The sequence below is a fragment of the Ictalurus punctatus genome, chromosome 14 (genome assembly GCF_001660625.3).
Source record: "Ictalurus punctatus breed USDA103 chromosome 14, Coco_2.0, whole genome shotgun sequence".
In the NCBI taxonomy this organism is placed as follows: domain Eukaryota; kingdom Metazoa; phylum Chordata; class Actinopteri; order Siluriformes; family Ictaluridae; genus Ictalurus; species Ictalurus punctatus.
Window position 1 is genome coordinate 166,620 of NC_030429.2, and position 27,709 is coordinate 194,328.

The window sequence follows — 27,709 nt, forward strand, 5'->3', positions numbered from 1 at the left end:
ACATGATTTAACAAAAGATATCAGATTATCAGATATTAAACAAAAATCAATACACGATTTTTCAAAAATCAATACGCGATGGAACATATATCGCTAATTATTTTATTAGATGTGGTAGTGCCATATTTAGAAGGAAATCTGTCATAACATAAATCAGGAGCCTCATTAAATTCCCCACCCAAAATTCAGGATGTAGACAGATATTTTATCTTTAAAGGGTCATGAAACCTCCCTCTTTCAGCTCAAATCTACCTTTCAAATTTTTTTGAAAAATGCAGCTTGAATGGGCATGGATGGCTGTGCGAAGAATGGAAGGGTAAGTGGGCATAGCAGGGAAAGGCAGGAGAGGAAGAGGGGCGAGCCTTCAGAACACTCAGAGGAAAGATGGACAGTGACAGAAGTTTGCAGATGAGACAGCGGACTTCTCTCCTCCTGAATCCCCAGGGCTAAATGGAGACACAATTGATAGTAGTGCAGGTCCTTTGCCCTATCTATTTGTGAGGAAACTGTTAATAAGAAGACACCCCCCCGGAAACTGTTAATAAGAAGACACCCCCCCCCCCCCCCCCCCACACACACACACACACATATTATTTTGGCTATTGGTATTGACAGTAATCAGTAAGACTGGAGGCCTGTAATTTTTGACGTTATAATTATTGAACAATTACCGTTGAATTATTAGTCATGATGAGAGACAGAAAGAAGATTTGGTACTTATACCAATAGAGGGCGCTGAAGACCAGTGGTAGGGGAAAAACACCCGCGAACTACTACAGAACTAGAACATCACAGCCCGGGGTGTTGAGCTGCACTGTTGCAGTGTGTGTTATGTTATCTATGCGATTAATATGTCTTGTAATTAATTGCAGAACATAAAGACAGCGATGAGCAAATAAAGAAGCTACATTACCCCAAACATGCCTTACTCGTTTTAAAGTGTGCGACATATTTACATCTCGAGGTAGGCACTTGGCACATGTTGTTGCCAGAGGTGCACCTTTAAATGGAATACGTGTGCTTGTAAGCAGGTTTGCATTTCGGCCTTGCATCTGTGTGTTCAGTTCATTCAGATAATGAAATATATCTGCCAGGTATGCCAGCTTTGCACACCACTCATCACTTGCAAACAGATTTGAGTATTCAGACCTCTTATTTGTCAGAAACACTTTAAGTTCCTCCCGCAGCTCATACACACGGGCCAGCAACTTGTCACGCTACAACCATCGGACCTCCGTATGGAGGAATAAGGCTTTATACTCCGCTCCCATTTCCTCACACAAAGATACTAATATACCTTTTTAAAAGTCGTGTCTTTACAAAGTTCACAATGCGCACATCATCACAGGAACTAGTTCTGCTGGTAAAGTATTTGCAACGAGGGCCTCACGGTGCAGAAAACAGTGTGTAACAATAAGATCTGGGTTTCTTTCCTTCACTCTGCTAACGAAGCCTTAGGTGTGCCCGACCATGGCTGCAGCTTCATCAGTGCAAACACTTCTGCAATTTTCCCACGTAAGTCCTCCCTGGTCAAGATTTTTAGATGTGACCCGAAAAATTTCCTCTCCTGTTGTTTTTTTTCTGGCAGTGCCTTACAAAATAGGAAGTCATCTCCATCCACAAAACGCACATTGGCCAAGAGCTGAGAATGTCCACTACTAGACTCATCAAGTTGCAATGCAAATTTCCCACTGATGCGTATCTTTTCCAAAATATGACTTTCGATGTCTGTAGACATGTCATCAATACATCTGGCAATTGTGTTATCTGAGAGCAGGACTTTAAATATGTCTTTAACTGCGTCAGGGACTTGTTGACAATGGCTTTGCAGGCAGGTAGTATTAATGTCTCTGCCAGAGTGTGGGACTTTTTTCATTTAGTTACAAGTTCAGCAACCAGGTAACTAGCTTTGAGGGCTTTCTCATTTACCTTTGTGGTTTTTCTCATTAAAGTTGCCTGTATCTCTGTGTTTGCACGCAGGTGAACAAAATAGTCCATCGGCTTGTTTTGAAGCGACGGGTGTTTCGTTTGGAGATAGCGTTTAAGGTTGCTTGGCACCATGGCGCTGTTGGACAGCTTCTCGCCACACACCAAGCATAATGGAGTTGGTGTCGTCTCATCCCCGGTGAAAGTAAACCCGAACGAAAGATAGCTTTCGCTGTATTGCCTCGAGCTCACCGTCTTTGCTTTCTTTTTACCATCACTCATACTAGGGCCTTTACCTGGATCACAATCTTGTCCAGGGCCCAGTTCGGAGTTTGCATTTTTCCTTTTTAAAAACTTCTCCATCACAGCCACCACGACCTGTCGCAAGCGTCACTAATTCTCTTGTCTCTAAGAAGGAACGCGGCAATTAACTACCTGCTGCCACCAGAACGAATATTACATTACTCTGCCAGTCACTATATTACAGCACAGACACTCGAAAATGGCTTATTATTTGCAGATAATAATTAATAAAAATGTTAATGAAATAAAAATAATTTTAAGACTAATTAAGTGAAATTGGAAAATTTCTCACGCCATACTGGACTATCTTTCATGGCACACTAGAATGCCGCGGCATAGTGGTTGAAAATCACTGGATTAGACAGTTTATGTGTAATCCAAATTCAATGTGGAATTTTATTCCTAATTACTTCTTTTCCAAATTAGGCGGTCTCCCTTTCCTGGTGATCTGCAATTATAATATTGCTAGAATCCCTTACAATTTATCTGATGTTTCATAACCAAGAGTTACTTGTATGGTTATAAATCTTTAAGCACAGTCTTTTTCCCTCATCGGTACTTTATTTGGAACAACCAAGATATTGTATATAAGAATAAGTCTTTGTTTTTTAGTAATTGGTTTGAGAAGAAAATTTTGACTGTTTCACAGTTATTTAACTCAGAAGGTCTTATTTTAAACTATGAAGAATTTTTATGTAAATTTAATTTCCCAGTAACTCCCAAGGAATTTTCCATTGTAATAGACGCTATTCATAAAGGAGTCGTTATGCTTCTAAGGGACTCTGTTAGATCATCTAACACCTTACCCATTTCTTTAGACCCATTTGAGTTGCAAGTAAGAAAAGTGTGCTTTTTGTCACATCCTTCATCATGTAATGGAATTAGATCTCTCTTTCAAAAGGAGCTTGTAACAACTCCATATGTGGCGTCATATTGGAAGAATTTGGTTGACCATATTCATTGGAAAAAAGTATGGACTCTTCCTTTGAAATACATAATAACTAACAAGGTTAGAGAAATTTCATTCAAATTATTACACAAATTTTACCTGGCTAAAGTTGTTGTTTTTTTTATTTTTTTTATTATTATTATTTTTTTTTTATTATAAAGTTTTACATAAGATATAGACACAAGTTGTTCTTTTTAGGATGCTATTAATGAAACTGTTCTTCATATCTTCTGGGATTGTCCTCACACACAGATACTTTGGGTCGAATTTTCTAGGTTTATTAACAGCAATGTGCTTCCGGGTTTCTCTTTGTTTTTAAATGATGTACTGTTTGGCTTCTGTAATGTACAAAAAGCTCAATTTAATGAATACTTTATTATTAATCTATTATTGCCCCTTGAAAAATGTCACATTCACCGCAGTAAATTCACTTATCAAAATTCCTTATTCATTGTATGTAGAAGAGAGGTCCAACAGTACATCCAAAATATTTCATCATCTAAGAATCTTAAAGCTCTTAAGACAGTAAACTTGTTTTACCTTTTTAATTTATTTCAGCAAAGTTTTATGTTTTTTTATTTATTATGTGTGTATGTATGTGTATATATATAAGTATGAAATATACACACGTGTATAAATGATTTTCATTATCATTTCATTGTATGTAATTTTTTACATTTTTCTATGTATCTGTATTTTTGATACCTTGGCATTAATACAATTTTTTAAAAATTAAAAAATGAATAAAAACTATCACTGCCTGTGACGTGTGACAGGACGAGATTTTAAACCAGGAAAACGAAAATAGCAGAAAAAAATCTCTAAATTAAACAGTTTTCTCCTACAATTAAAATGAGCAGAAGCTGTCTTTTATGATGTGCGATACAAACACCTCTTTTAAAATGTCAGGAAATGTAGTTTAGTGTTTTATGAGGCTTTAAAGATATTAATTAGGAAGTTAAATCTGTATAGAGACAAGTATTAAGATTGCAACTGTTGAAGCCATAAATATTAGCGAGAATAACAATTCGTTCACCAAGCTGGATAACAACGATAACCATCTGGATAACCATCTGCCTTCATTGGAACAATGTGATTCAAGTACAGTCTTATTAAAGTGCTGATTAAATAAAATCATAACACCAGCAGAATTACTGGAAACATGACAATAGACAATTTTACTCCTCCATTGATTGGACCAAAAAGTTTCGTCTTTCAAGTTTGAATACAGTTCTTGTGAAAATAGACATCTCTGCATTTCGATTTACAAAAAAAAAAACTAAAGCTTTGCGTTTAAGTCTCGAATTTCCCTAACATTGAGTGAAAAACAAGTCCTAACCACACGCTATAAACGAACTACACTGTCGCTCGACTTAAACATCACCAAGCTTCCGACAACTTCTCCAAACTTGATTTAAAAATATTTTCCATAATATGGATTTATTCTGTGGATGAGTCTTCATCCAGATTTTTGGGGGGATTTGTGCACAGCATATCTGAACCAGTTTATCTGTAATTTATTTCCTGTTCGGCATGATGACGTTAATGTCCCTGCCAACCTCTATAGTCCCATTCAGCAACTTGTTAGCAACCATCATTTTCAACACATGCAAATGCTTTAAAAAAAATCATGAGTGCGGTATTATTGGTGTATTTTATATCATAGAATAAACCGTGAAAATATTTTGAGCTTGTGTTCACCACAGACCTTTTTATTATTATTATTATTATTATTATTATTATTATTATTATTAAACTTTCAACTTTATTCAACTTTAATTCATTCAACAAAATAAACTACACACAATGACATTTAACATCAAACAGAAACTAAAACAGAAATAGGAGGATACATATAACAGATCTTGTTATCTTGTACAGGTTAAAATATTAAATTCTACAAATAACCTTTTTAGTACGAGCGATGTTTTTATATACTTCTTAGTTCTAGCAGTTGAATTCAATGAGTCATAAATTTCCTTTAGCTTTATGTACACTACATGAAACCTCCCAAGAAGAATTATAACCTTAAACATGTTATCAATTATATCGAGACAGTATTACAGTCCAAGAAGAGGATCATAGACTCATCTATTTTGATTATTTTGTGGAATGTATAAAAATCATCATAGAAACCTGTGTCCAAAATTCTTCCGAGTATTTGCAATGACAAACTAAATGTGTGAGATTTTCAGATTCAAGATTACAAGAAGAACATTGTGGTGAGATGTGTTTTCAAACTTATTAAGGAAAGCATTACATGGATAGTACCTGTGCAGTATTTTACATTAATTTCCTTTACCTTATATTGGCAGTAAAAACTTATTACTTGCTGACCAGAATTAATCAGTTGAGGTTGAGCACAGACCTTATTTCAGACTTTCAACCAAAACCCATTGACTTCGGGACGATCAAACTGGAAAGGCTTAAATGCTAACTCGTTTCCGGGTTTTGGCATACAAAATGACGTAATCCTGCGTCACTTTATATGGCCGGCAACCGGATAAATGGCATCACGCGTCAATGTTAAAATATTCCATCTGTTCATGTATGCAGCAATCTAGGCAATTTCTCTTTTATTTTAATTTATTTTGTATTTATTTTATATATTTTTAAAGCTGTGTTGTATCAAACGGGTCGGTGCGACACCGCTATAATCCTTCTGAAGAGGTCACGCCATGACGTGTCTATCTTCTATTGGTCACACGTCGTTACGTGATACGGATTCGCAGGTCGGAGTTCACCAAATTTGAACTTTGGAACGCAGCGTAATGCGAAACTTCTTCGCATGAATCTTGCGTTTCCGGTGTCCAGCGTCCATATGAGTATGAATGGAAGTCAGTGGAACGAGAAGTGTAGAGTGACCGCCCCTTGAGGTAAAAAGGGCTAGTAACATCTTTAATCACTTCATATTTTTTTATTTGATTTAATCTAGCCGTTATATCGCCTTTTCAGGTTGTTAAACAGCGTTGAATCATTGACAGTTTTATTTAGTTTCATTCTGTACACGTATTTGGATGTATATGAGGTGTAAATAAAAGTCACCGTGGTGTAAGGCGTAGGAAGACATCCAGTTATTCGGTTAGTAAACACGTGTATCATTTTCCCAGACCTGTCCAAACTCTTCAACTCCCTGAGCTGAGTGGGTGTTAGAGCAGGAAAAACACTAACATTCGCAGGGCACGGTGTTCTCCATGAGCCGGGAATTAACAAACAGCTTTCCACCCCTGGCCCTATAATACCATGTCCTGCTCATGTTTTCCCTGCTCTGTCACCCACTTCAGCTCAGGAAGGACTGCTAATCAGCTGATTAGTTAAATCAGGAGTGTTTGAGCAGGATTGTGACTGCAGTTTCAGGTTTTCACTGCTTCAAAGCTGCATGAGCACTACTTCCGGCAGGTTTGCTAACTAGCATGCAAGCTTGGCTGTATTTGGAGCAGATAAAACTTGAAAAGTTGAAGGGCATGTGTGTCTGCAGGCTTTTATTCAAACCAAAAAGGCAAAGTTCAACTGATGAAACAGGTTGAATCAGGTGTGACTCGTGGAATGAAAATATGCAGCCATGCTGGCTTTTTGTGGATAAGATTGATTGTAGAGGTATTCCAGGAACTGAACTGAGAACCCAGTCCTTGAGCATTAAGTGCTTTTCGTTCAGTATTGGTGAACTTAAATAAAACAAAGCGTTTGTATGATTCCCCTCGCCCCCTTCTTTTCCAGGTCTGAAGATGCTTGGTGTTGGACCTCTTGCCGGTTATAGGACATCGTGGCGCATGCTGAGAATCACTCCACATGCCAGCCAAAATCCATGCCCTTATGACTTGTTACATTATATATCGAGGGTGTATAGCTGTTACACACTACACACAAAGAAGTGTCAAAATATGAAACATGCACATTTCAAGAGTCCTCATTCTGGAGCGCTTCTGCCACAATCATTTGAGCAGCAGCGAGCTACATTTTCTCAGGACAATACCCAACCTCCAAAGTCTAGTTTCTCAGCCAGGATAAAGCTCCGAACACGACTGGCCATGACATTACTTGTTGGAGGTGCTATAATTGGTACCTGGTGGTATGTGCATGAGGAAAAACAGCAGAAGCTACAGGTGCAGAGGATAGAGCAGTTGAGGAAAGTGGCGATAGGCCAAGGAGACTTCTGCTTGCTGGACCACACCGGTCAGCGACGGACCAAAAAGGACTTCTTGGGGCAGTGGGTGCTCATGTACTTCGGCTTCACGCACTGCCCTGATATCTGCCCTGATGAGCTGGAAAAGATGAGCAGTGTCGTAAAGCTGCTGGATGAGTCAAACCTGCCCCATGTGCAGCCATTGTTTATAACTGTTGATCCTGAAAGAGATGATGTGGCTGCCATGGCCAAGTACATCAGAGATTTCCACCCACGCCTGATCGGATTGACGGGCACACCTGAGGAGGTAAAAGAAGCTGGACGGGCTTACCGGGTTTATGCAAGCGCTGGACCCAAGGATGAAGATGGAGATTATATCGTGGACCACACCATCCTTATATATCTTGTTAATCCAGATGGCCTTTTCCTGGACTATTATAACCGAATGAAAGATGCCACGCAGATTGCTGACAGCATTCATCAGCATATGAAGAATTATGTGACGTTATTCCCTGACCAGCGTTAAGTGTGATACAGGAAGATTTGATCACATATTGCAAACTAAAGTGTACCTGGATATGAGAGATGGACTAGGCACTGAGTAAATAAGCAGCAAATAGAAACAGGCTAAAGACAAGTTAAATTTAAATAGGGCTGACATTTTTAAAATGTGCCACTGATCAACTTAAATATTTATGCTGGTCTTTTTTTTTTTTTTTTAAATTGTTATCAAAATAATGTAAGTAGTTGTTTGAGGTTCTGTAAGATCTCCGAACAGTTTATCCAAATGATCCAAAACAAGATGAATTTAAAAAATAAATAAATAAATAAATAAATAAATAAATAAATAAATAAATAAATATATATATATATATATATATATATATATATATATATATATATATAAAAAAAAAAAAAAGTTCTACATTTTCAGGAAGTGATGCATGTTCTTTATCACCTTTTCTGAGAAGAGAGAATCAGTATAAATGTAATATAGCACAAATCAAAGGTTTAGGTGTGCAGGTGCACTTTTTTATGCTTTAAAGAGAGTAATACACAAGAGCCATTTGAAAGTGACACAAATGACATAATACAAACGTGCATAATGAACATCTCATACACAAATTACTATATTTCCCCAAAACTGCACTTAAGCCTTACTTTAAAAATGTTATATTGGTGTGCACTTTAATATAGTTATAGGCTGAATAAAGTCACACAGAAGGACCAAATGGAATTGCTTGTATGTTCCAGATTATGTATATAAATGTCCTTTTGCAGTGTTATTCAGACAATGAGCCAAGATGAAGACTTGTGAAAGGTCAGGGAAGGTCACGCTCCAGGGGGGCACTGTAGATTTTGAGGCGTTCGTGTGCCCTCTGTTTGGTCAGTAATGTCAGGTGAACGTTGTCTATGCGCTCATCAAGTCCAGGGCTCTTATCGATCTCTACAGTGTAGTCATTGGCCTGAAGGGGACACAAGGACACACCAAATCGCAAACTTTTACTTGCAGGGCTTTCTTACCCAAATTCAATTACAATATCAGTTACATATGAATGGTGTCACATGATTGACAAACATCAAGGATCAGTTCATAACTACAAGAAACTGAGTCAGAGCTGCTTCTTTGGAGTGGTGGTCAACACACATCTGGGAGATTTTTTTGCCCCAGGAGGACTAAGTTTTTTTTTGTTTTTTTTTTAAACTGAATTTTGTATCCAGATTTAAAGTAGCTGAATCATGCACCTGCAACGTTTCAAAATAAAATCAGATTACAATTTTAACTAAAATAATCCCTACATCAAACACAAAGCTGAGGTTACACATAGTATGAAGCTGGAAATGTGGCTAATTCAGGTAGGCTAATTTGATTAGCATAATATTTTGTCCAGCACAAAAGCAAGGATATACTGTATATTGTATTTGTATAATCATTATATTTTGTCAAAAAAATTAAAACGGCCATCAATAAGATGTTCATAAAAGGGCATGATATTCAATACTTAAACACAATAAACTGCTTTTTAAACACAGTAGGTGAGGTTGTGCCATATTCCAGGCATGTTTCAAGGCACAAGTTTCACAAATTGAGCAGTGTTTCATTTAATTCTTGCACCTGTGATTGGGGAAGATAAATAAATAAAATGTTCATTCCAGTATGATACTTTCTTAAGGTCCGTACTCTCCTTTTGCCACTGTTCAAGGTATCACAATAAAACACCGTAACCATCACATTCAGAACCACAGTATTTTATTTTAAGTAGGGTTTGCAGTTTAATCAGTACTACCTGTATCCGTGTTTTTCCCCCTTTGGGTCACTGGGAAGTGACAAGCTAGTTACTGCAGGTAAATGAATGTATGTCTCACTATTATAATCTTTTCACATACTAAACTGGAATCAGCCTCATCTAATGAACATAGTGAGTGAGAGAGAGAGAGAGAGAGAGAGAGAGAGAGAGAGAGAGTGTGTGTGTGTGTGTGAGAGAGAGAGCTCGCACGAGCACACATGTACTAACCAGCTGAAGAGAAGCCAGCATGTATCTACAGGCTTCTGTGTTGTCCATGCCTTTGACAAGCGATGCAAACGATCGTCTCACCCCAACATCACCAAGTGCATGGACAATCTTATCCCCATAGTCATGAATGTCAAAAACCACACGGTCCTCCTGGACAACAGAGCACCACCGACTGAATCAGCTGAATGCATTAATTTTTTTAAACAAGAAATTAAACACTAAAGGTGATTTTAACAACAGGGAAACTTCCTCAAATTAATATGATTTTATCATACCATCAAGATTTATTAAAACAGAATCTCAGGTCATTTAGTCCTGAAACATAAAATAAAGATGAAATAGAAAATGTAAAAAATTAGCAGCATTTGCACAAATAAAAGTACATGCTCTCTCGTATGCATTTATACAATGGTGCTTGAAAGTTTGTGAACCCTTTAGAATGTCCTACATCTCTGCACACACATGACCTAAACCATCATCAGATTTTCACACAAGTCCTAAAAGTAAACAAAGACAACCCAATTAAACTAATGAGACAAAAATATTACACTTGGTTATTTAGTTATTGAGGATAATTATTAGGATAGTTATTGAGTTATGCATATCTGTGAGTGGCAAAACTATGGGAATCTCTAGGATTATCAGTTTAATTCGATGGTAAAATTAGAGTCCGGTGTTTTCAATCAATAAGATGATCAGGTGTGAGGGAGCACCCGGTTTTATTTAAAGAACAGGTATCTATCAGTCTGATCTTCACAACACGTTTGTGGTAGTGTATCGTGGCACGAACAAAGGAGATTTCTGAGGACCTCAGGAAAAAGAGTTGTTGATGCTCATCAGACTGGAAAAGGTTACAAAACTACCTCTAAAGAGTTTGGGCTCCACCAATCCAGTCAGACAGATTGTGTAATATTTTGCCCCATCTGTTTAGTTGGGTTCTCTTAGTCTACATTTAGGACTTGCGTGAAAATCTGATGATTTAGGTCACACTTATGCAGAAATAGAAAATTCTAAAGGGTTCACAAACTTTCAGGCATCACTGTACCCATTACATTTATACTTCTACATGTGAGCCTTTAAGATGAATCCTACATAAGCAATTGGTTTTTTGGATTTCCATAAATACTGTTTACATAACTACATAAAGATTCTTTATATTAGTTATGTAAAACACTTCAATAATATTTTAAATACAGTAAAATACAACTGCATAACAGTAGATCCTAACTGTGGTATAGAGCACAGGTTCCCTGGTTCTGTGCATGTTTGTGGTGTCCCTGCTCTAACGCAAACATACTTCAACTCAGGACAAACTGTTAATTAGCTGATTAGTTGGATCAGGCATTTTAGAGAGGGGAAAACACTAAGGTGCATGAAAAGGGGTACTCCAGCCCTAGGGTTTGGAACCAGTGGTATACGTCAACATGGACTTTATTGCTAAGTAGTCAACAGAACACGGGTCAAAATGGCAAGATATACTGCAGATAAAGGAAAAAAGCTTACATGCTAGACTTGCCACGATAATTTTCACACCAGTATGATAACCCTTTATCAAACCAGTAATACAGGGCTACAGCAAATTTTTTTTTTTTTTTTTGGGAGTACTTGTGCTCCTGATTACAAAAATTTAGGAGCACAGTTGAAGTTTAGTTTAGTTTTTTGTTTTGTTTTTAAGAGATGGTAAAGTTAAAGTGCTAGAATATAACACACATGTAGGCATGAAAAAGCTTGAGCTCATCAATTATGACAGAATTTAGGAACATAGTGTGAGCCATGACATTAATTTTCCTTCTGCTAAACTAAATTTAATATTTTCAGTTAATTTTACAGACTGTATGCAAAAAACAACCACCGTTAACCTGTTCCACCTTCTAAACAAATACAATAAACATCAATGTTCAGAGTTTGAAGTCTGCTCCTCTTAAATATATTTAAAGCTACACTATTAGACATTTCCACTGTCATGGTTCTGGGCTGGAGTCAGTTCTCAAACCGCTCCGTGTATATTGTGTATATATCTGAATAATCTCACACAGGACGTGATTGGGTGAGTTCATTTACCCGTCAGATGCAAAGCGCTTTAGTTTAATGGTGTTCATTAGGGACGCACTGATCGGGATTTTTTACAGCTGATACCGATCCAGATACCAATCTTTTTTCGTTTATACTTTAATCAAACAGTTAAATGTAAGCTCTCTGCTCATGGTCACTGTTAATTTAATTAAAATAATAGCAATGAGAAATACTGTTGGTTAATAGATAAATAAACAAGCATAAAATATTTATTTTTAAAAATATTTTAAACAATAGAGTGTCCTAATTAAAAGTAGATTAATGCAAACATGATTCATATTAGGAAAAAGACTAATAGCCTTCTAAGGACATAGCAAACTAAGCTTAATGTCAAATTGATATTAAATGCAACCCATAGTAATTAAACATTATTTCATTTCTCATTTTATGAATTAAATCTCTTTTTTATTAAATTTATTTATAACTAAGCACATTTTCTGTCTTTACATTTTATTAGGTTTTTTTGTTTTTTGTTTCAGTTTTAGATCGGTCCCCCAGTACAGTGTTGCCATGTCTGCTGATAATATTGTGTATTATGGGGGATTAAATTAAAACATGAAAACTGGAGTTGATTTTCTAGTGATATCTGCCAACCATGAGTTTAAATGAAGTGAATGCTCTGTCAGAGTTAGTGAAGGAGAGAGCGGCAGTGTACTGTATGTTTACAGACTGAACAGTTGCTACTCTTGATTATGATTGTTGAGGAATTATTTAATAAAGTAGTCTGAATTACATCCTACCTTGTAGCATTAGTATCATTATTCAATTTACTTGCTGTGTCTACACGAGCAGGTCACAGTCGCGGGTTCAGGTCATTTTGCGGGATCAATAAAAGATGGCGGTTTGTGAGATTGGGAAGTCATAATGGCTTCTTTGCAGTATTTCCACACTTGTTTGGTTGACTGAGGTGATGAAAAGCAGTGCGAAAGTAACCGTTGCGTGGTGTAGATGCATTTTGGAGTTGAAATTTTTATTCCAATTGTATTATATCACTTTGAACAGGTCACTCGCACCAGTGCGCCTAAATATTTTTTCACAGTCACACAAAGTACTTTTCAGTAACAAATGCTACAGAAATGGTTGCACTGTAGAGTCAATATGTATGTACTGTGGTGTAATTTTCGGTACACAATAGCCTACATAAAAATCTTACCAAATTGTTTGTTTACCAAACCTCTCTAACAACACACCAAACATAGGCTTTGTATAAAACGAACATGCTGAACAACAAATATAGATACATTTGTACAATCGAGCTCCTCTTTTAGGAATCAAGCGTTCAGTCCTTTCAATAAATGGCCTCCGGTTTGTCTTCTAAATGCGGTTAGATAGATAGCTTCACAGAGTTCTGTTTAATATTGTACATGTTTGTGCTGCCCCTCTGACCTCAGACAGTTGTTCCAGTCAGTTTAACGTAATGTCCTCCATCAGCACGCGTGCTATGATGCCTGTGTAGTTTTGACGAGTCGGTAATTAACTTTCAATGCATTAATTCAATGCGTAAATTTCATTAGGCGACTATACATTATATAAGGCTGTTCTACTCGTTAGAATATTGATATGGGAACTTTTGTCATCAAGTAAGTGTCATTCATAAGGTTTCCCCCTTTAAACCGGTATAAAATTATATCCCTCATAACCGGTATAACCGTACACCATGGCAAACCTAATACATACAGTCCCACTGTGTGATCCTGATGAACCTCACCCCAATGCCTGTTTGTATGAAGGTACGAGTTCTCCCTACACAATTCATTCATTACCTGAGCCAAGAGCCGAGGGTTGATCTCGTCCTCCCACTCCTTTACCCTCTGAGACAGAGTGGTCTCCTGAGCGTACTTCTGGGAGTTTGCTAGGAACAACTCCTATGGCCAGAGAGGACACAGTCAGAAGCACACATGCATGTACTACCTAGTCAGCATCACAACAGTCCAGGGAATATATTCTGAGCTGTATCCCTGGAGCAAAACATAACTCCAACTCTTAATTTAATAGCAAAGTAAATGGCTGTTTAATCTGGCTAAACAGTTAAACAGTCAGGTTTGAACAGTAACCTTCATCACTGCTTGGCCCTCCAACAGATTAACAGTTGCATAAAATGATTTAAACCACTCAATTTGTCATGAGAACGCTGAACGTGGACCAATCTGGAAGAAAGCTCTTAAGTATTACAAGACTATGCATACCACATTCTTTTTGAGCAAGTCCTCATAATTAATCCGGCCCATCTGTGAGTCTAGGAACAAAGAGGAAAGATGAACATTTCATAGTTCAAAAAAAACAAAACAAGCATTCATGCTTATGAGAACTAGACTGAACCTGCATACATTACCAGTGAAAATTGGATCATGTTCACCAGGTGCATGATCTTCAAGCAAATTCTCATTTTCATGATCTGATAAGTTATCACCTGGATAAAAGAAACCTCATTCATGAAATGGACAAGAAAAAAAAGAACTAGTCATTTATTATTAACTCCAGGGCAAATCTAACCGATCTGTTTTAAGAAGCTGTACATGTATATGCTTGTTTCTCTCACCATCCAAGTCTGGATGGCGGACCACCTCATCTTTGTCCTCTTGATTCTCTGGCTCCAAGTAAGTTCTTCTCAGCACGTCATCAGATATGTACACACCCTGTAACAACCATAGGATTATACATGTCCAACAAACACATGTACACATTCCAAAGTGCAATTTTCATAAAGACAAATGCATTATCCACAGGACATTCTAATACTACAAGTATACCGTTTTTCTTAGAAGCTTCTTCCGCAATTTAAGCTGCTGATCCATCTTCTCAAGGTAGATGTAGTTGAATTCTATAAAGAAAAAATGCAATATGATCATTCAAGCCGAACAGACTGTAGAGAGCAGTTGTACATGTTGTTCAGAAAATTTACCAGGATGAAAAGGTCCGTGCTTAAGCTTGCGGTCCATGTTGTCATCTACAGGAAAAGAGAAGCAGAAACATTAGAAGCATTAGATAGATTAATCTATCAAAAGGACACAGCCTCAGCACAATATATACACTACTACACTATATGGCCAAAAGTTTGTGGACACCTGACCATTACACCCATACGTGTTGTTGAACATCCCATTCCCGATTTAGGATCCCTTTGCGCGGTTATAATAAGCTCCACTCTTCTGGGAAGGCTTTCCACTAGATTTTGGAACTTGGCTGTGGGGATGTGTATTCATTCAGCTACAAGAGAGTTAGTGAGGTCAAGCATTGATGTGTGATGAGGGTCCAGTTCCAGTTCATCCCAAAGGTGTTCAGAGCCCTGATCTCAACCCCACTGTGCAGGACACTCAAGTTCTTCCACTCCAACCATAACACACCGTGTTTTCATGGAGCTCACCTTGTGCAACAGGGGCATCATCATCATCATCATCATCATCATCTTGGAACCGGTTTGGGCCTCTTAGTTCCAGTGAAGGGAAACTAAAGCTATAGCACACAGAAATTCTATACAATTGTGTTCTTCCAATATACGAGTGTGATGGTCAAGTGCCCACAAACTTTTGGCCATATAGCGCGCACACACACACACGTTTTTAGCATAAAGAAATGACAGTTTATTTAGTTCCAGTCCTTTTTAAAGTGACTTAATTTCTGTGTTGTGAGAAATACAAATGAAAATGGTCTAATATTTTCCTTTTAAAACCCATTCACAAACAAATTCTTACGTCAAGAGGAAGCGGGGGACGACAGTGAATGAATTAATTAATTTTGGCAACAATTGGCTTTTATACTATTTTAATTCAGGTTAAACCCATAAAACCCATTAAAAAAGGCTTACTACCTGTAAAATATCCAGTGCACTCTGAAAGTATTGGAACAGCAAGACCAATTCTTTTGTTTCTGTGATGCATTTGGACATTTGGGTTTCAGCTCAAAAGAGGAATATGAGGCAACAGATCAGAATTACAGCTTTCATTTCCTGATATTTATATCTAGACTTGTTAAACATGGGACCTGTTGTTTAAACCCACCCATTTTTCAAGCGACCTAAAATATTGGAGCACGACAAGTGTTTATTGTTGCCATTGTGTACCCTGTTAGATTGACAGTTTAAACAGTTAATAGCTCTGAATGTCTAATTTTGGTTTGAAACCTGGATTTCACCTGTGAAGACTGAATTTGTTGTTAAAAAGGATAAACCAATATAAAGACTAGAAAGAGAAATGCAAGCCATTTCCAAGCTGAGAAAAGAGAGAAAAATCTATCAGAGCCATTGCGCAATCATTGGGCATAGCCAATTCAACAATTTGGAATGTCCTGAAAAAGAAAGAAACCACTGGTATACTAACAACCAGACATCAAACAGGTCAGCCAAGGAAAACAACAGCAGCTGCTGACAAACACAGAGAGCTGTGAAGAAAAACCCCAAAAACAACAGTTAGTGACACCATCAACAACCTCCACAGGGCAGGGGTGAAGGTTTCACAATCCACAGTTCGAAGAAGACGTCGAGAGCAGAAATATAGGAGGCCATACAACAAGATGCAAACCTCACATCAGCAGTAAGAAGCAAAGCGAGACTGGAATTCACAAAGAAATACAGAGATAGGCACAAAACTTCTTGAACCTAGATTGACTTCTACCAAAGTGATGGAAAGGCGACAAAGATAGGATCTGCTCATGATCCAAAACATACAAGTTCCTCTGGTCAGGCATGGTGGAGGTAATGTCTTGGCAAGTGGAACAGACTTTGATGATAGTAGTAGCAGAATGAATTCAGAAGTCTACAGAAACATTCTGTCCAGTCTTATCGGGAGAAACTTGCAGCAAGACAATGACCCAAAACACACTGCCAACTCAACACAGGACTTCATCAGGGGTAAAAAATGTAAGGTTTTAGACTGGCCAAGGCAATCACCAGACCTTAATCCAACTGATCAGCATTTCACCCCTGAAAAGGAGACTGAAGGGAGAAGAGTCACAAATGAGGAATGCAGCAGTTTAGTGAGGTCAGTGGGTCGCAGGCTTCATGCAGTTATTGTAAGCAAGGGATATGCAGTATGAGCACTGGGAGTTTGGGTTGGAAATTTATAAATACACTGTACATGTTAATCTCTGATTTATTGCATCACCTTACAAATTTTTCATGCATCATATTTTTTCCCTCCATATCATGCAGCCATAGTTGGAATTCAGACAGTAATGACACTCTTGAAAAAAATTCAGATGTCCTATTAAACACAGACTTACAAGCACTTGTGCACCACTCCCAGAAGTCCTGTATTTCTGAGTTGCCTTCCCTTTTCCTTTTGCCTGATTCATCTAGGCCTGCAGGCACGTTGTAGCACTTCCCTAGAGAAGAAAGAAACTTTCATATACAGCAGTTCAGAACAGAGGTCGACTGATAGTGGATTTGACACATACCGATAATTAAGTTGTGCAGTACCTGCCGACAACTGGACTAATCAACCGACAGTTTTTAATAGTGATACTGAATAAAAACTTTTTTTTTTTTTTTACAAATGTACTTTACTTATATACACACACACACACACACACACACACACACACACACACACACATTTCCTTTTCATTAATACATATTGAAGTAAGTAAAATATATACATCTAAGATGAACCAAAAAGTAACATTCCTAATAAACACCACAAGGCTTCAGTGCTTTCTTTTCTTTTATGTACTGACAGTGGACACTTCTCAACCGCGTCGGGAAAAACTATCGGTGTGGATTTTTGCCAGTAACCGGTTATCTGTGCCGAATAATCGGAAAAACCCTTAAGAGTCAGAAATGCGAGATGTACCACATTACAAATATTTAGGAGAAAAATGTGCAGACACTTCAACAGAAAGAATCTTTTTCACCTATTTTTAGGGGTTTATCTTCTCCAAAATGCACATAGGGGTCATGCCATTTCCAAGGATCCACAGTTTCCTGTAACAATTACATGTATGCATCATAATATTTATGTTCTATTAAAGTGTTTACAATAATGTAACTGGATAGTCCACATCATGCATTGTGATAACCTATGCAGCCTATTTATATCCTTATACAACAGTTTATTTTAAAAAAAATAATAAAAATCATACACTACATGTACACTGTTCAGAAACAGGCTATATCAAAACCAGATATTGCAATCTCTCATCCTATATGTTCACAGTTTACTAATTTAGGTCTTGAATCTTCTTTAAGGAACTTATCTGTACCATGGATGCCCAAGCCATTTTAGAAATAAGATTTGCCCATTGTTAAGAACATTCACATGTTCCAACCTGGAACATTTTGTCTTGCTATGATGTAAAGAAAAAAAATAAATAAATTAAGAATAATTTTTCAATATCAAAGCAATTACACTGGTTTATTTCAGAGAAAATGTTGCACTCACGCAATCTATTTATTTACACTATTGTTTCCCATCTGGACAAACTGGACCCGCTTTAAACTATACCTTATTTTAATTCAGTTAGTGTATTATAAATATAAATTTAAGGAACATAAACATGAGGAGTTTGGGCTCTCTGCAGATCCTGCAGTTTGCCAACTTCTTACCTGTAGCTGCTTGGGCTCTTCAGCAACCGGACGCACTGTAGGCCTCTCACGCAGCATTCTCTTCACACTGTGGCCCTAAAGAAAATTCAAGATAACCGGGTGATTCCCAACTTTCAAATAGAGTAGAATGTCTCCTTGACTCCTTCCTTCAGCCTGTCAGGACGTCTCTCAACATTATCGATGCATCAACTGTTTAAATGCCCTCAGAAGAACTGAGCGCATACGCAGGTGCTTCCTACTCCTAACTGCTAATTATTCCAGTGGTCTAAACTCTCCACCTTCACATAAATATCCACAAAGAAATGAGGTAATAACAGCAAAGAAATGAACAATTATAATTTAAAATAATAGCTATAAAAGTAATAAAAATCATAATTAACAATAAAAAAAAATATTTAAAAATTAAAAATCCTTGGATCAGTTGAATTTTCATAAAGCATGCCCATATTAAAAGTCAGGTGATGAAATAGAATCTAGAGGCAAAAACCTACAACTTTCTAAAATGTTTAACTTTCTAAGGCCATCACCTTTTAACTTTCAAGTGATGTATATGTCCAATGATGTTCAGACTGATGATATTGAAAGGCAAGGCCATCTTATTTGGCATCAATGAGAAAAAAAATGTCAAGGAAATAAAGTGAGGAAAAGCAGTAGAACAGTACAGGTCTGGCCAGTGATTACTTTGTGGAGGAATGGGATACACTACAAAAACTAGGTAATGCAGAAAACTCAACAAATACAGTATTTTGCTTTGTTAAACCTGCAGTATCAAGTTCAAAACTGTCTCCTTACCTTACCCTGATTTGCAATGGTAAGCTTACAATAAAGATTTATAATCTGAGCTGTCCGGTCGGATTTTGCAGGAAACGACAGACATTTGCGTGGCCTTTAATGTCACCATGCCTTTGCGTGGTTAAGTCACGTCCATAAACAGAAAGAAGAACAGGCTACTATATCATGTGCATGGGTGCTGAGGATGGTGGAGTGTTTGTAGTTGTCCTGAAAGAGTTTCTTAAAATTTTAACTTCTTTAGATGGCTGCTTTAATCTGGATATTCTAAACACATTACCACCACCACAGACATCTGGGGAATCAACCATTATCAAAACCAAGAAACCTCGAACTTCGGAGAGCCTGCAGTCAAAAAGGGAACGCACAGAGCCCGTGCTACGAGAGTAAATAAATATCGGCATGGCTTTTGAGAGGTGATAAACTCTGAAATCTGAAAGGATCGAAGACTGATGCAGAGATGACTTTTCTGCAGAACAGGTAAGACATTTCAGTGGCTCAATAGGGAGCTAGCTAACATGAGCACACTTGTGAGCTTGATTCAGCTAGGTATTGAGTTTCCTATTTTTTGTTGTGGTTGTTGTTTTGCTATGGTCAATGCAGTAAACCGCACTTGTTTTCTGTGAGCTATAAGCAAGGGCAACTCACCTCTGTCGTCAAGTATTGGAGCTAATATACAACTCATACCTCAGTGCCAAAACACAACCCATGGTGATAGAGAGGCAGGAGTTCAGTACTGCAGCTTACACACACACACACACACACACCAAATTTGTTGGTACCTGATGTCTCTCAACATGCTTGTCAGACTCTGGTTCCACCTCCATATCTTTGTCTATCAGATGAGCAAGCTCCTCACCACCATGGCAATCATCATCATTCTCATAATGATCAACAGCACCAACAGCCCCTGCCCTGTCCTGTCCTAGAGACAAAAATAAAATCCAGGTAATGAACAAAAAACAGGGAACTACTGAACATAAAAATCAGGCACTCTTGTAGCAGAGCAATGCTAGAGGATCTACTGAGCCAGACCAAGCTAATACTACAGCTCATTTTCCCTCACTGCTCATATGCCCCACTGTAAACAACAAACTACCACTATGGGCATAACAGAGAACATTACCTGTGTGTCCATTACCTGAAGCCTCTCTGTGGAATTGAACACAAGAGGAACCAAGACCCAGGCGCATGATTCCCAATGTGTCTGGGGTGCAGTTATTCATCCAAAAATCTTTACAGCTGCCAAGAACCTCTCCCTTAATACTGGAACAAACACAAACTTTTCAAAGGATCTGAATTACTGTTTATTTCTGCATTATTAAGTGCTTTGTTTATTATTCCCTCAGATAGGCTGCACAAATTAAGCACAACAAACTAGATTTTTGAAGATTGAGTTTGTTTTGAATGCATTTTGTTCAACAGCACCCAAAATGAATGAAACCACAATATAATCTTTATTAAGCATTCTCTATGCATACATAATACTGTGTTTTCCCCCTTATTCTAGCCAGTGGAATTTTTGGAATAAATAATTGTTTAGCCTGACTCTTTTTGCTTCTACTGCTTGTCCAGTGAAATGGATCCCATGTCCAGCAGAATTCCCTAACTAAAGTCAACAAATTAATGCCTTGCAGCTGGTTTTTACCTGAGGAGCGGATACTTTAGCTTTTCATGTACCTCTACAGGAATCAGAGACTCAGGAGGCAGCCGAACAATCTTCACTGGCTGAAGGAACATAGCAGAGGTAAGATGCAAACAAACTTTACCTGAGAAGTACTTTTCATCATGTGCATAATATACACAAGTTACTTGTAACTGCCTTATAAAAAGGTATATGTGAACAATACCAGGTTTACTTGTGAGAACCAGCAAAACTGACCTAAGCTGCACATTTTCATCTTGTGATGCATACGTGTGCACACAGTTTCTGGATACAGACCAGCACAGTATATTTATTTATCTCACACACACACACACACACACACACACACACACACACACACACACACACACACACACACGTTTCAGTTATATGAAAATAAGACTTACTTCAGCTGGATCGGCTTTCATGTCCACACTGTGAGTACTGGGCTCCTCTCCTATCACATCAAACTGTGTAAGGGCAGAATATACTTAGTCATACTGCATGCATGCTTTAATTGAGTTTTCTGAGTTTTCACTTGAACTACATAAGATATAGCAACAGGCAAACATTTCAAACAATCAAAATCCATAATGACTATAAAAAGTAATTATCTTAAAGATCCTGTAGCTATATACAGTGCTGTGCAGTTTTGAAGAGGTCTTCAGAAATAATTAAACTAAACATTTCCACAGTATGGCTCGACATTAAACTAGGGCTGCAACTATTGATTATTTCCATAATTGAATAGTTGGCCAATTATTCTTTTTTTCTATTAATCGGAAAGGGGGGGGGGTACTTTCAGTGCCATTATTTATTTAAACACACACCAGAATGTATATTATTCAACTGCTTGTTTTTTAATCCATAAACAATAATGCATAAATACATACACACACACACACACACACACACACACACACACACACACACACACATATATGCATTACTTTTTATGGATGCAAAACAATCATTGAGTTAAACTACAGTCCTAAATTAATAATCAAGACTCCCTTTCACTGCACCTTATGGCTTCTGTTACTGACTGCCTTTAGACATATTGCTTGACTTTTGATCAGTGTTTGAATTTGACATTACAGATCTTACTTGCGATCCCACTGTTTATCACACATCTAAACCGCGAGTGAGGAGCAACACGGCCTCTTTACTAATAGATCACTTCCGTTATAATAAATAACAGAAGTTACACTACAAGCATAATACTACAAGCAATTACAACATATAATGATTTGCTTAAAAGGTTTAGTTTAATTTAAGTTTACTCACACCAGTTTCTCCAACCCCTTGAACACAGTGGAGCATTTTGGATATGAACATAAGTTTGTCCTTGTGCATCACTGTTGTGCTTACATGCTACACAAACTGTGCTTTGTAAAGTTTGCGCGTCTTCAGGGTGTTTAATATAAAATGCTCCCCTGCCTTAAAGGACTTGAAGGTCGCACATTTTCTTCCTCAGTCACTTGACAATAAAGCCTGCATCCGATGGTGTCTGAGGTCATGTTGGGAATAAAACGTAACATTGACCAACAGTAAACTGAAGAAAGTCATAATCGGTGTCTCTGGGTATCTGCTAAAGCTAGTGTATGTGCGTATGACGTCATGTGCCACTGACCGGGAAGTGGCTTATACTTACGGTTAGTAAAAAAACTAATGTGTTCCATTTGAGACGATATTACCTTTCTAAAGTTCATACACTAGACCAGTGGTTCTCAAACTTTTGTGAGCTCTGGAGCCCTAGCATATTTCAAACAATTCACAAGGACCCCCTTACTCTCCAACAGTTATAGGCTATATATTAAACAGTCATTTCTATACATGATACTTTATTTTATTAATATTCAACATTTATAATATTAACATTGGACATTTAAAATTGAAAACATTGTTTTTTGACATTTTATAGTTGGTGAGACATTTAATTAGACTCTCCGAATTATCTTTTTTATTTTATCCGTCAATGCGACATTTGTCTTGAACTTGTCAACCACTCATAGGTTCTTGTAAATCATCATTTCATTTGTAAATAAATACATCAATGAACGATCGTCAGCTCAGCTAACGTGATATTTGTGATTGCACGTGAAATCAAATTGGTTACTTTTAAAACATCGTTTGAATACATGATACATTTAACTGAATGAATGAATGAGAGAGAGAGAGAGAGAGAGATTTAAAACTATCCCACAGATCTCCTGCAATTACACCACTGACCACTACAGATCCGTGGATCCTGGGCTGAGAAACGCTACACTAGGGTACTATGCACTACGGTGCATAGTGTAAGTGTATAGTACGTCATTTGGGAGACAACTTTAGTATTTACTCTCCGAAGCGTGTTTTCAGAACAGAAGTACTGCAATGAGTAAATGTGCCGCGTGCAGACCAACTAATCGATAATGAGATTCGTTAACAATCAATTCATGCTGTGCTGTTGGTGTTTGCTTTTGTCATAGGACAGAAGTACATCATGCCTGAAGGCACTGGTCTCCTTGACTAATCCCCTTTTGTTTGCTATTTAATCAATGATTTAGACTTTGAAGTGGATTCCGCTAATATACATCTGTATGCTGACGACACAGTGAATTATACTGCAACAGTCTTTAAATCAAATTGTACTGAACTTACAGAATGCATTCAAGTGTTATACAACATTCTTTGACACAGCTGAAATTGATTTTAAATTAAAAAAAAGACAAAATATATTTATTTTTTAGTCATCATCATTCTAAGGCAACTGATGTGATCATTTCAACTTTAGATGGAACAACCATTGAAAAAGTTAGCTCTTGTAAATACTTGGGTATATGGTTGGATGAAAAACTAATCTGTTGAAGCTTAAAACAAAATTGGGGTTCTTTTATTGTTTAAAAAACTGCTTTCCTTATGAGGCTAGAAAGAAAAAAGTACTCTCCACTATTTTAATCTATAATTGATCATGGTGACCTTGCTTATATGCATGCAGCTTCATCTTTAAGGAAAATGGACTCTGTCCATCGTGCAGCATTGCACTTTGTTTGTGGGGCAGATTCACATACTCATCACTGCATACTATATGAATCATTGTTGCCGTAGGTTGCCTAGGACATTTGCACAGTTATTAGTTAAATACCTCAGAGTCGTCCAGATCATTCTCTGTGGTGCCATCAGTTACGCCATGTGCAAAGCCTTGCTTGTCACGTCTATAGGAACAAAATGAAACCATTTTACACCTGTATCTCAGACCAACGACTGATTTAACTAACGGTTTTAACTCTGACCTTTATTATATATTACTTTACATTTTTTTAAAAATCATTCATACATACACACATATCCAATCATATGTAGAATAAATAAAGCAGAAACAGGTCAAGAGACAGGGCTCAGCATGAACACTCGGATGGCCCTGCGGCTACGCGGCCCTGTGCGTAGCAAGTTGTGACACGCTGTGTGTTCTGACTCCTTTAGAACATAGTCAGCATGAACTTTTTCAGCAACCTGTGCTACAGCAGCTCTTCTGTGATATCGGACCAGTCGAGCTAGCCTTCGCCACACCCCCACACACACACACACACACACACACACACACACACACACGAACAATTCTGTCAACAGTTGTCCTTCCTGGACCACTTTTGGTAGGTACTAACCACTGCAGACCGGAAACATGCCACAAGACCTGGCGTTTTAGAGATGCCCTGACCCAGGCGTCTAGCCATCACAATTTGGCCCTTGTCAAAGTTGCTCAGATCCTTAAGCTTGCCCATTTTTCTAGCTTCAAACACATCAACAGGGCAGTGGTGGCTCTGGGTTACTGTTCAGAAAGTCAGGGGTTTAAGCCAAATACCACCAAGCGGCCACTGGGCCCTTGAGCAAGGCTCTTAATCATCTCTGCTCCAAGGCTGTACCCTACTTATTAACAAGCTGGGCTATGAGAAGAAAATAATTTCACTGTGCTGTAATGTATGTGACCAAAAAGACTTCTTATTTAAAAAAAAAAGAAAAAAAAAAAAGAAAGAAAAAAAAAAAAAAAAAAAAAAAAAAACCTTTCAGAGCTGACCGTTCACTTGCTGCCTAATATATCACACCCCTTAACAGGTGCCACAGAAATGAGATAATCAATGTTATTCACTTCACCTGTCAGTGGTTATGGCTGATTCTTATTAGTAGCTTTATAAAACTTCCAACATACATTACCTGCGGTTTTTGTTTGAGATGAAGTCCAAAGTTTGAAACACCAAACTGTGAAGTAGTTCAACCTGGAAGCAACATAATGAAATTAATAATTTAAGAAACAAGCAGTGTTTGAGATGTATTGTTTTAGACAAAATGTTATCAGTGCCTCAAAGAACCAGTCAAGAAAACTGAAAACTGGACATGATTAACTATCATCCAAGACATCCAAGTCTGGTGTCCATCCTACAGCCAGACTGAAAATCACCTTTCTGCCATATATGCATGTAGAGCCTTGAATTAACAGTGCTGCTTCAGCAAAGTTCATCATTGTCGTGCCTCCATCAAATGAGATGGTCATTTGGTCCAGCTGCAGAAGACACAGATATCAGCAGCAGAACGGTCACAGAGTGTAATCCCTGTACAACCACATGCACTGTGTTGTTCATTTACACATAAAACTCTACATGATTTTTTAATTCAAATGCCAGCGCACCCATGTTGTACCCTTGAGCAAGGCCCATAACCACCAACTGTTCAGCTTATTACTCATCTTCGACTTGAGTAACTAAATATTAAAAAAGTCTCCTCAATCTTACTAAGGAAAGATAAACTTACCTCTTCTAGGTACTCCCCAAGCTGGGCGGCCAGATCAACATCCCAGTTTTTTGTAAGGTCCCGGATGGGCTGTAACAGGTGGGCAAACCTCCTCTCCCCAGAATTCATAGCTACAAGTCCTTCAAAAGAAAGTCAACATGTCATTTTCTTTTGATATTCATGGCCAGTATTTGGCCATATTTAAACCACTGACTAAACATCTTTAGCTTTCACAAGATAAAGCATGAGATATACTTCACCGAAGACAAAAATTTGAGAACACAATACGGGCAAAATATTATGTTGCAATGAGAGAGAGAGAGAGAGAGAGAGAGAGAGAGAGAGAGAGAGAGAGAGAGAGAGAGAGCGCAATTAAAAAAATCATCTTAGGATGATGTTTTTGTTATTATTTTTATTATTACAATGATAATATTGTGATTACAATTTTTATTACAAATTTATTGGTATGACTGCATAAAGCATTTTGAATTTAATTGCAAGCATAAACAAAAACATAATGTAATGTTTATGCATAAAATACAGATATTGTGTGTGTGTGTGATTGAGTGAGTGAGTAGATTTTTTAAGAAAGAAGTTAACACTAATTGAAAGTGCTCCGTCTGCAGAGTCAGTAAGTTATACAGTCAGAAACAGAAGTTATGGTGGAGGACTTTGACAAACTGTCCAGATATGAGCGAAACACAGCAGAGGTTTAATGAGATGAGATTAAATGAAATGAAATGAACTGTTTATGATTTGTATAACACACTGCCGGAGGAATCAGTGTTAATACAGACCTCTAAACACTCAACACAGCACCTCACTCAGTTCCAGCTAACCCACCTTATAAAGAAGAGAAATCCGACATCCAAATCAGTGACGAGCTGAAACTTGCTCTTTACAGAAAGTTGCAGACTCGATCCTCTTAAACGGAGATAAACAGACAACTGCTCTAAAACACAGCCCGCGTGGCTGCCATTTTAAATGTTTTACCGCCTCAATGACGCTCACAAGAGGAAGTGACGCCACTTGGAACGAAAGTGCTACCGATAGCTCGAAAGCAGGATAAAGTTTTGTTATGATGTTGCTGCGTCCTTAACCGAGCAAATACATCGGAATATACTTATATACTATGTAAATATATTTAAATATAAATATAATATTTACCCTTGTCGATTTAAACTATCTAATATAAAAATGTAAATGATTCATCTTCAAATGTTTTCTGCTACAACAGTGAAATTCATTCACCTGTGTGTGTGTGTGTGTGTACATGTGTGTATGAAAAAGCTAAGTTGAGTTAGTTTGGTCTTTTTCCTCCCCGAGAACCTGTTATTCTGTTACAAAGGAATACATTTACATATATTATAAGCATTGTCAACATTTTAGAAAAATATCCAATCATTGTAATAAAAAAAACTTTCTACGGAAACATTATGATCATGTGTTCCAATATGTATCTTAATTACTTTATTGTTCACTGAGCTCATGTCTTTATTTATTTTTGTCTGTTATTTTTTATCATTACTTTTATTTAACTTATGTAACCAAATTATTCATATTTAGTTTACTACCACTGTTATTATAGAATATAAAGTATAATCAATGTGTGTAACTACAAAGCTTACTAATGTTTGGATATGTTGATAAAGTATTGTGTAATATGTATAACCAACAGTTATTCACCAGAACTGTGTTTCCAACCAAAGCCCTTTAAGCTTGCAAATCAGTGTCAAAAGAAAAGATAAGACTTCCAGGAGGAAGGGTACCAGGCTGGGACTAGAGCCTTGGAAATGCCAGTCAAACTACAATGCATGTCTTTGAACTCAGGGAGGAAACTGGAGTGCCAGGAAGGAACCCCTGAAGTAACCATGGTAACCATGTGGACATCATTTGCTGAAATCTGATGCTGCATGCCAGGCAAAGCTGCAACTGCTAAATAATTCCCCATCTACAATCAGTAGCAATCAAAGTACAATCAAAGCTTTATATATATATATATATATATATATATATATATATATATATATATATATATATATATATATATATATATATATATATATACATACATACA

General features: G+C 37.4%; 2 protein-coding genes and 1 long non-coding RNA gene across 6 annotated transcripts; 2 read left to right on the forward strand and 1 right to left on the reverse strand.

Annotated features, from left to right (window-relative positions):
* The first annotated feature begins 576 nt into the window (after positions 1 to 576).
* LOC128634964 (uncharacterized) lies at positions 577 to 3,831 on the forward strand. The gene is made up of 2 exons (XR_008397880.1): positions 577 to 1,515; positions 1,981 to 3,831. It is a non-coding gene; the product is annotated as an uncharacterized LOC128634964 (long non-coding RNA).
* A 2,072-nt stretch (positions 3,832 to 5,903) lies between these two features.
* LOC128634963 (protein SCO2 homolog, mitochondrial) lies at positions 5,904 to 8,016 on the forward strand. Its single transcript, XM_053685939.1, has 2 exons — positions 5,904 to 6,054; positions 6,896 to 8,016. Exon 2 carries the CDS (start codon positions 6,904 to 6,906, stop codon positions 7,825 to 7,827), a length of 924 nt encoding a protein of 307 aa, XP_053541914.1. The 5' UTR covers positions 5,904 to 6,054; positions 6,896 to 6,903; the 3' UTR covers positions 7,828 to 8,016.
* A 295-nt stretch (positions 8,017 to 8,311) lies between these two features.
* LOC108261820 (condensin-2 complex subunit H2) lies at positions 8,312 to 26,646 on the reverse strand. Of its 4 annotated transcripts, XM_053685638.1 has the most exons (21): positions 26,476 to 26,645; positions 25,654 to 25,772; positions 25,304 to 25,405; positions 25,060 to 25,121; positions 23,993 to 24,062; positions 21,270 to 21,332; positions 20,866 to 20,945; positions 20,344 to 20,483; positions 20,000 to 20,142; positions 18,429 to 18,503; positions 17,738 to 17,807; positions 17,108 to 17,209; positions 14,793 to 14,837; positions 14,641 to 14,711; positions 14,430 to 14,526; positions 14,223 to 14,300; positions 14,077 to 14,126; positions 13,654 to 13,755; positions 9,818 to 9,967; positions 8,614 to 8,767; positions 8,312 to 8,556 (listed from the first exon to the last, which is right to left on the reverse strand). In XM_053685638.1, the coding sequence occupies exons 2-20, from the start codon at positions 25,759 to 25,761 to the stop codon at positions 8,624 to 8,626; spliced, it is 1,752 nt and encodes a 583-aa protein (XP_053541613.1). In that variant the 5' UTR covers positions 25,762 to 25,772; positions 26,476 to 26,645; the 3' UTR covers positions 8,312 to 8,556; positions 8,614 to 8,623. The 4 variants fall into 4 exon arrangements, with proteins under 4 accessions (XP_053541613.1, XP_053541612.1, XP_053541614.1 ...); XM_053685637.1 differs by having other exon boundaries at positions 8,312 to 8,767; XM_053685639.1 differs by having other exon boundaries at positions 8,312 to 8,767; positions 20,359 to 20,483; positions 26,476 to 26,644.
* Between the last annotated feature and the right edge of the window lie 1,063 nt (positions 26,647 to 27,709).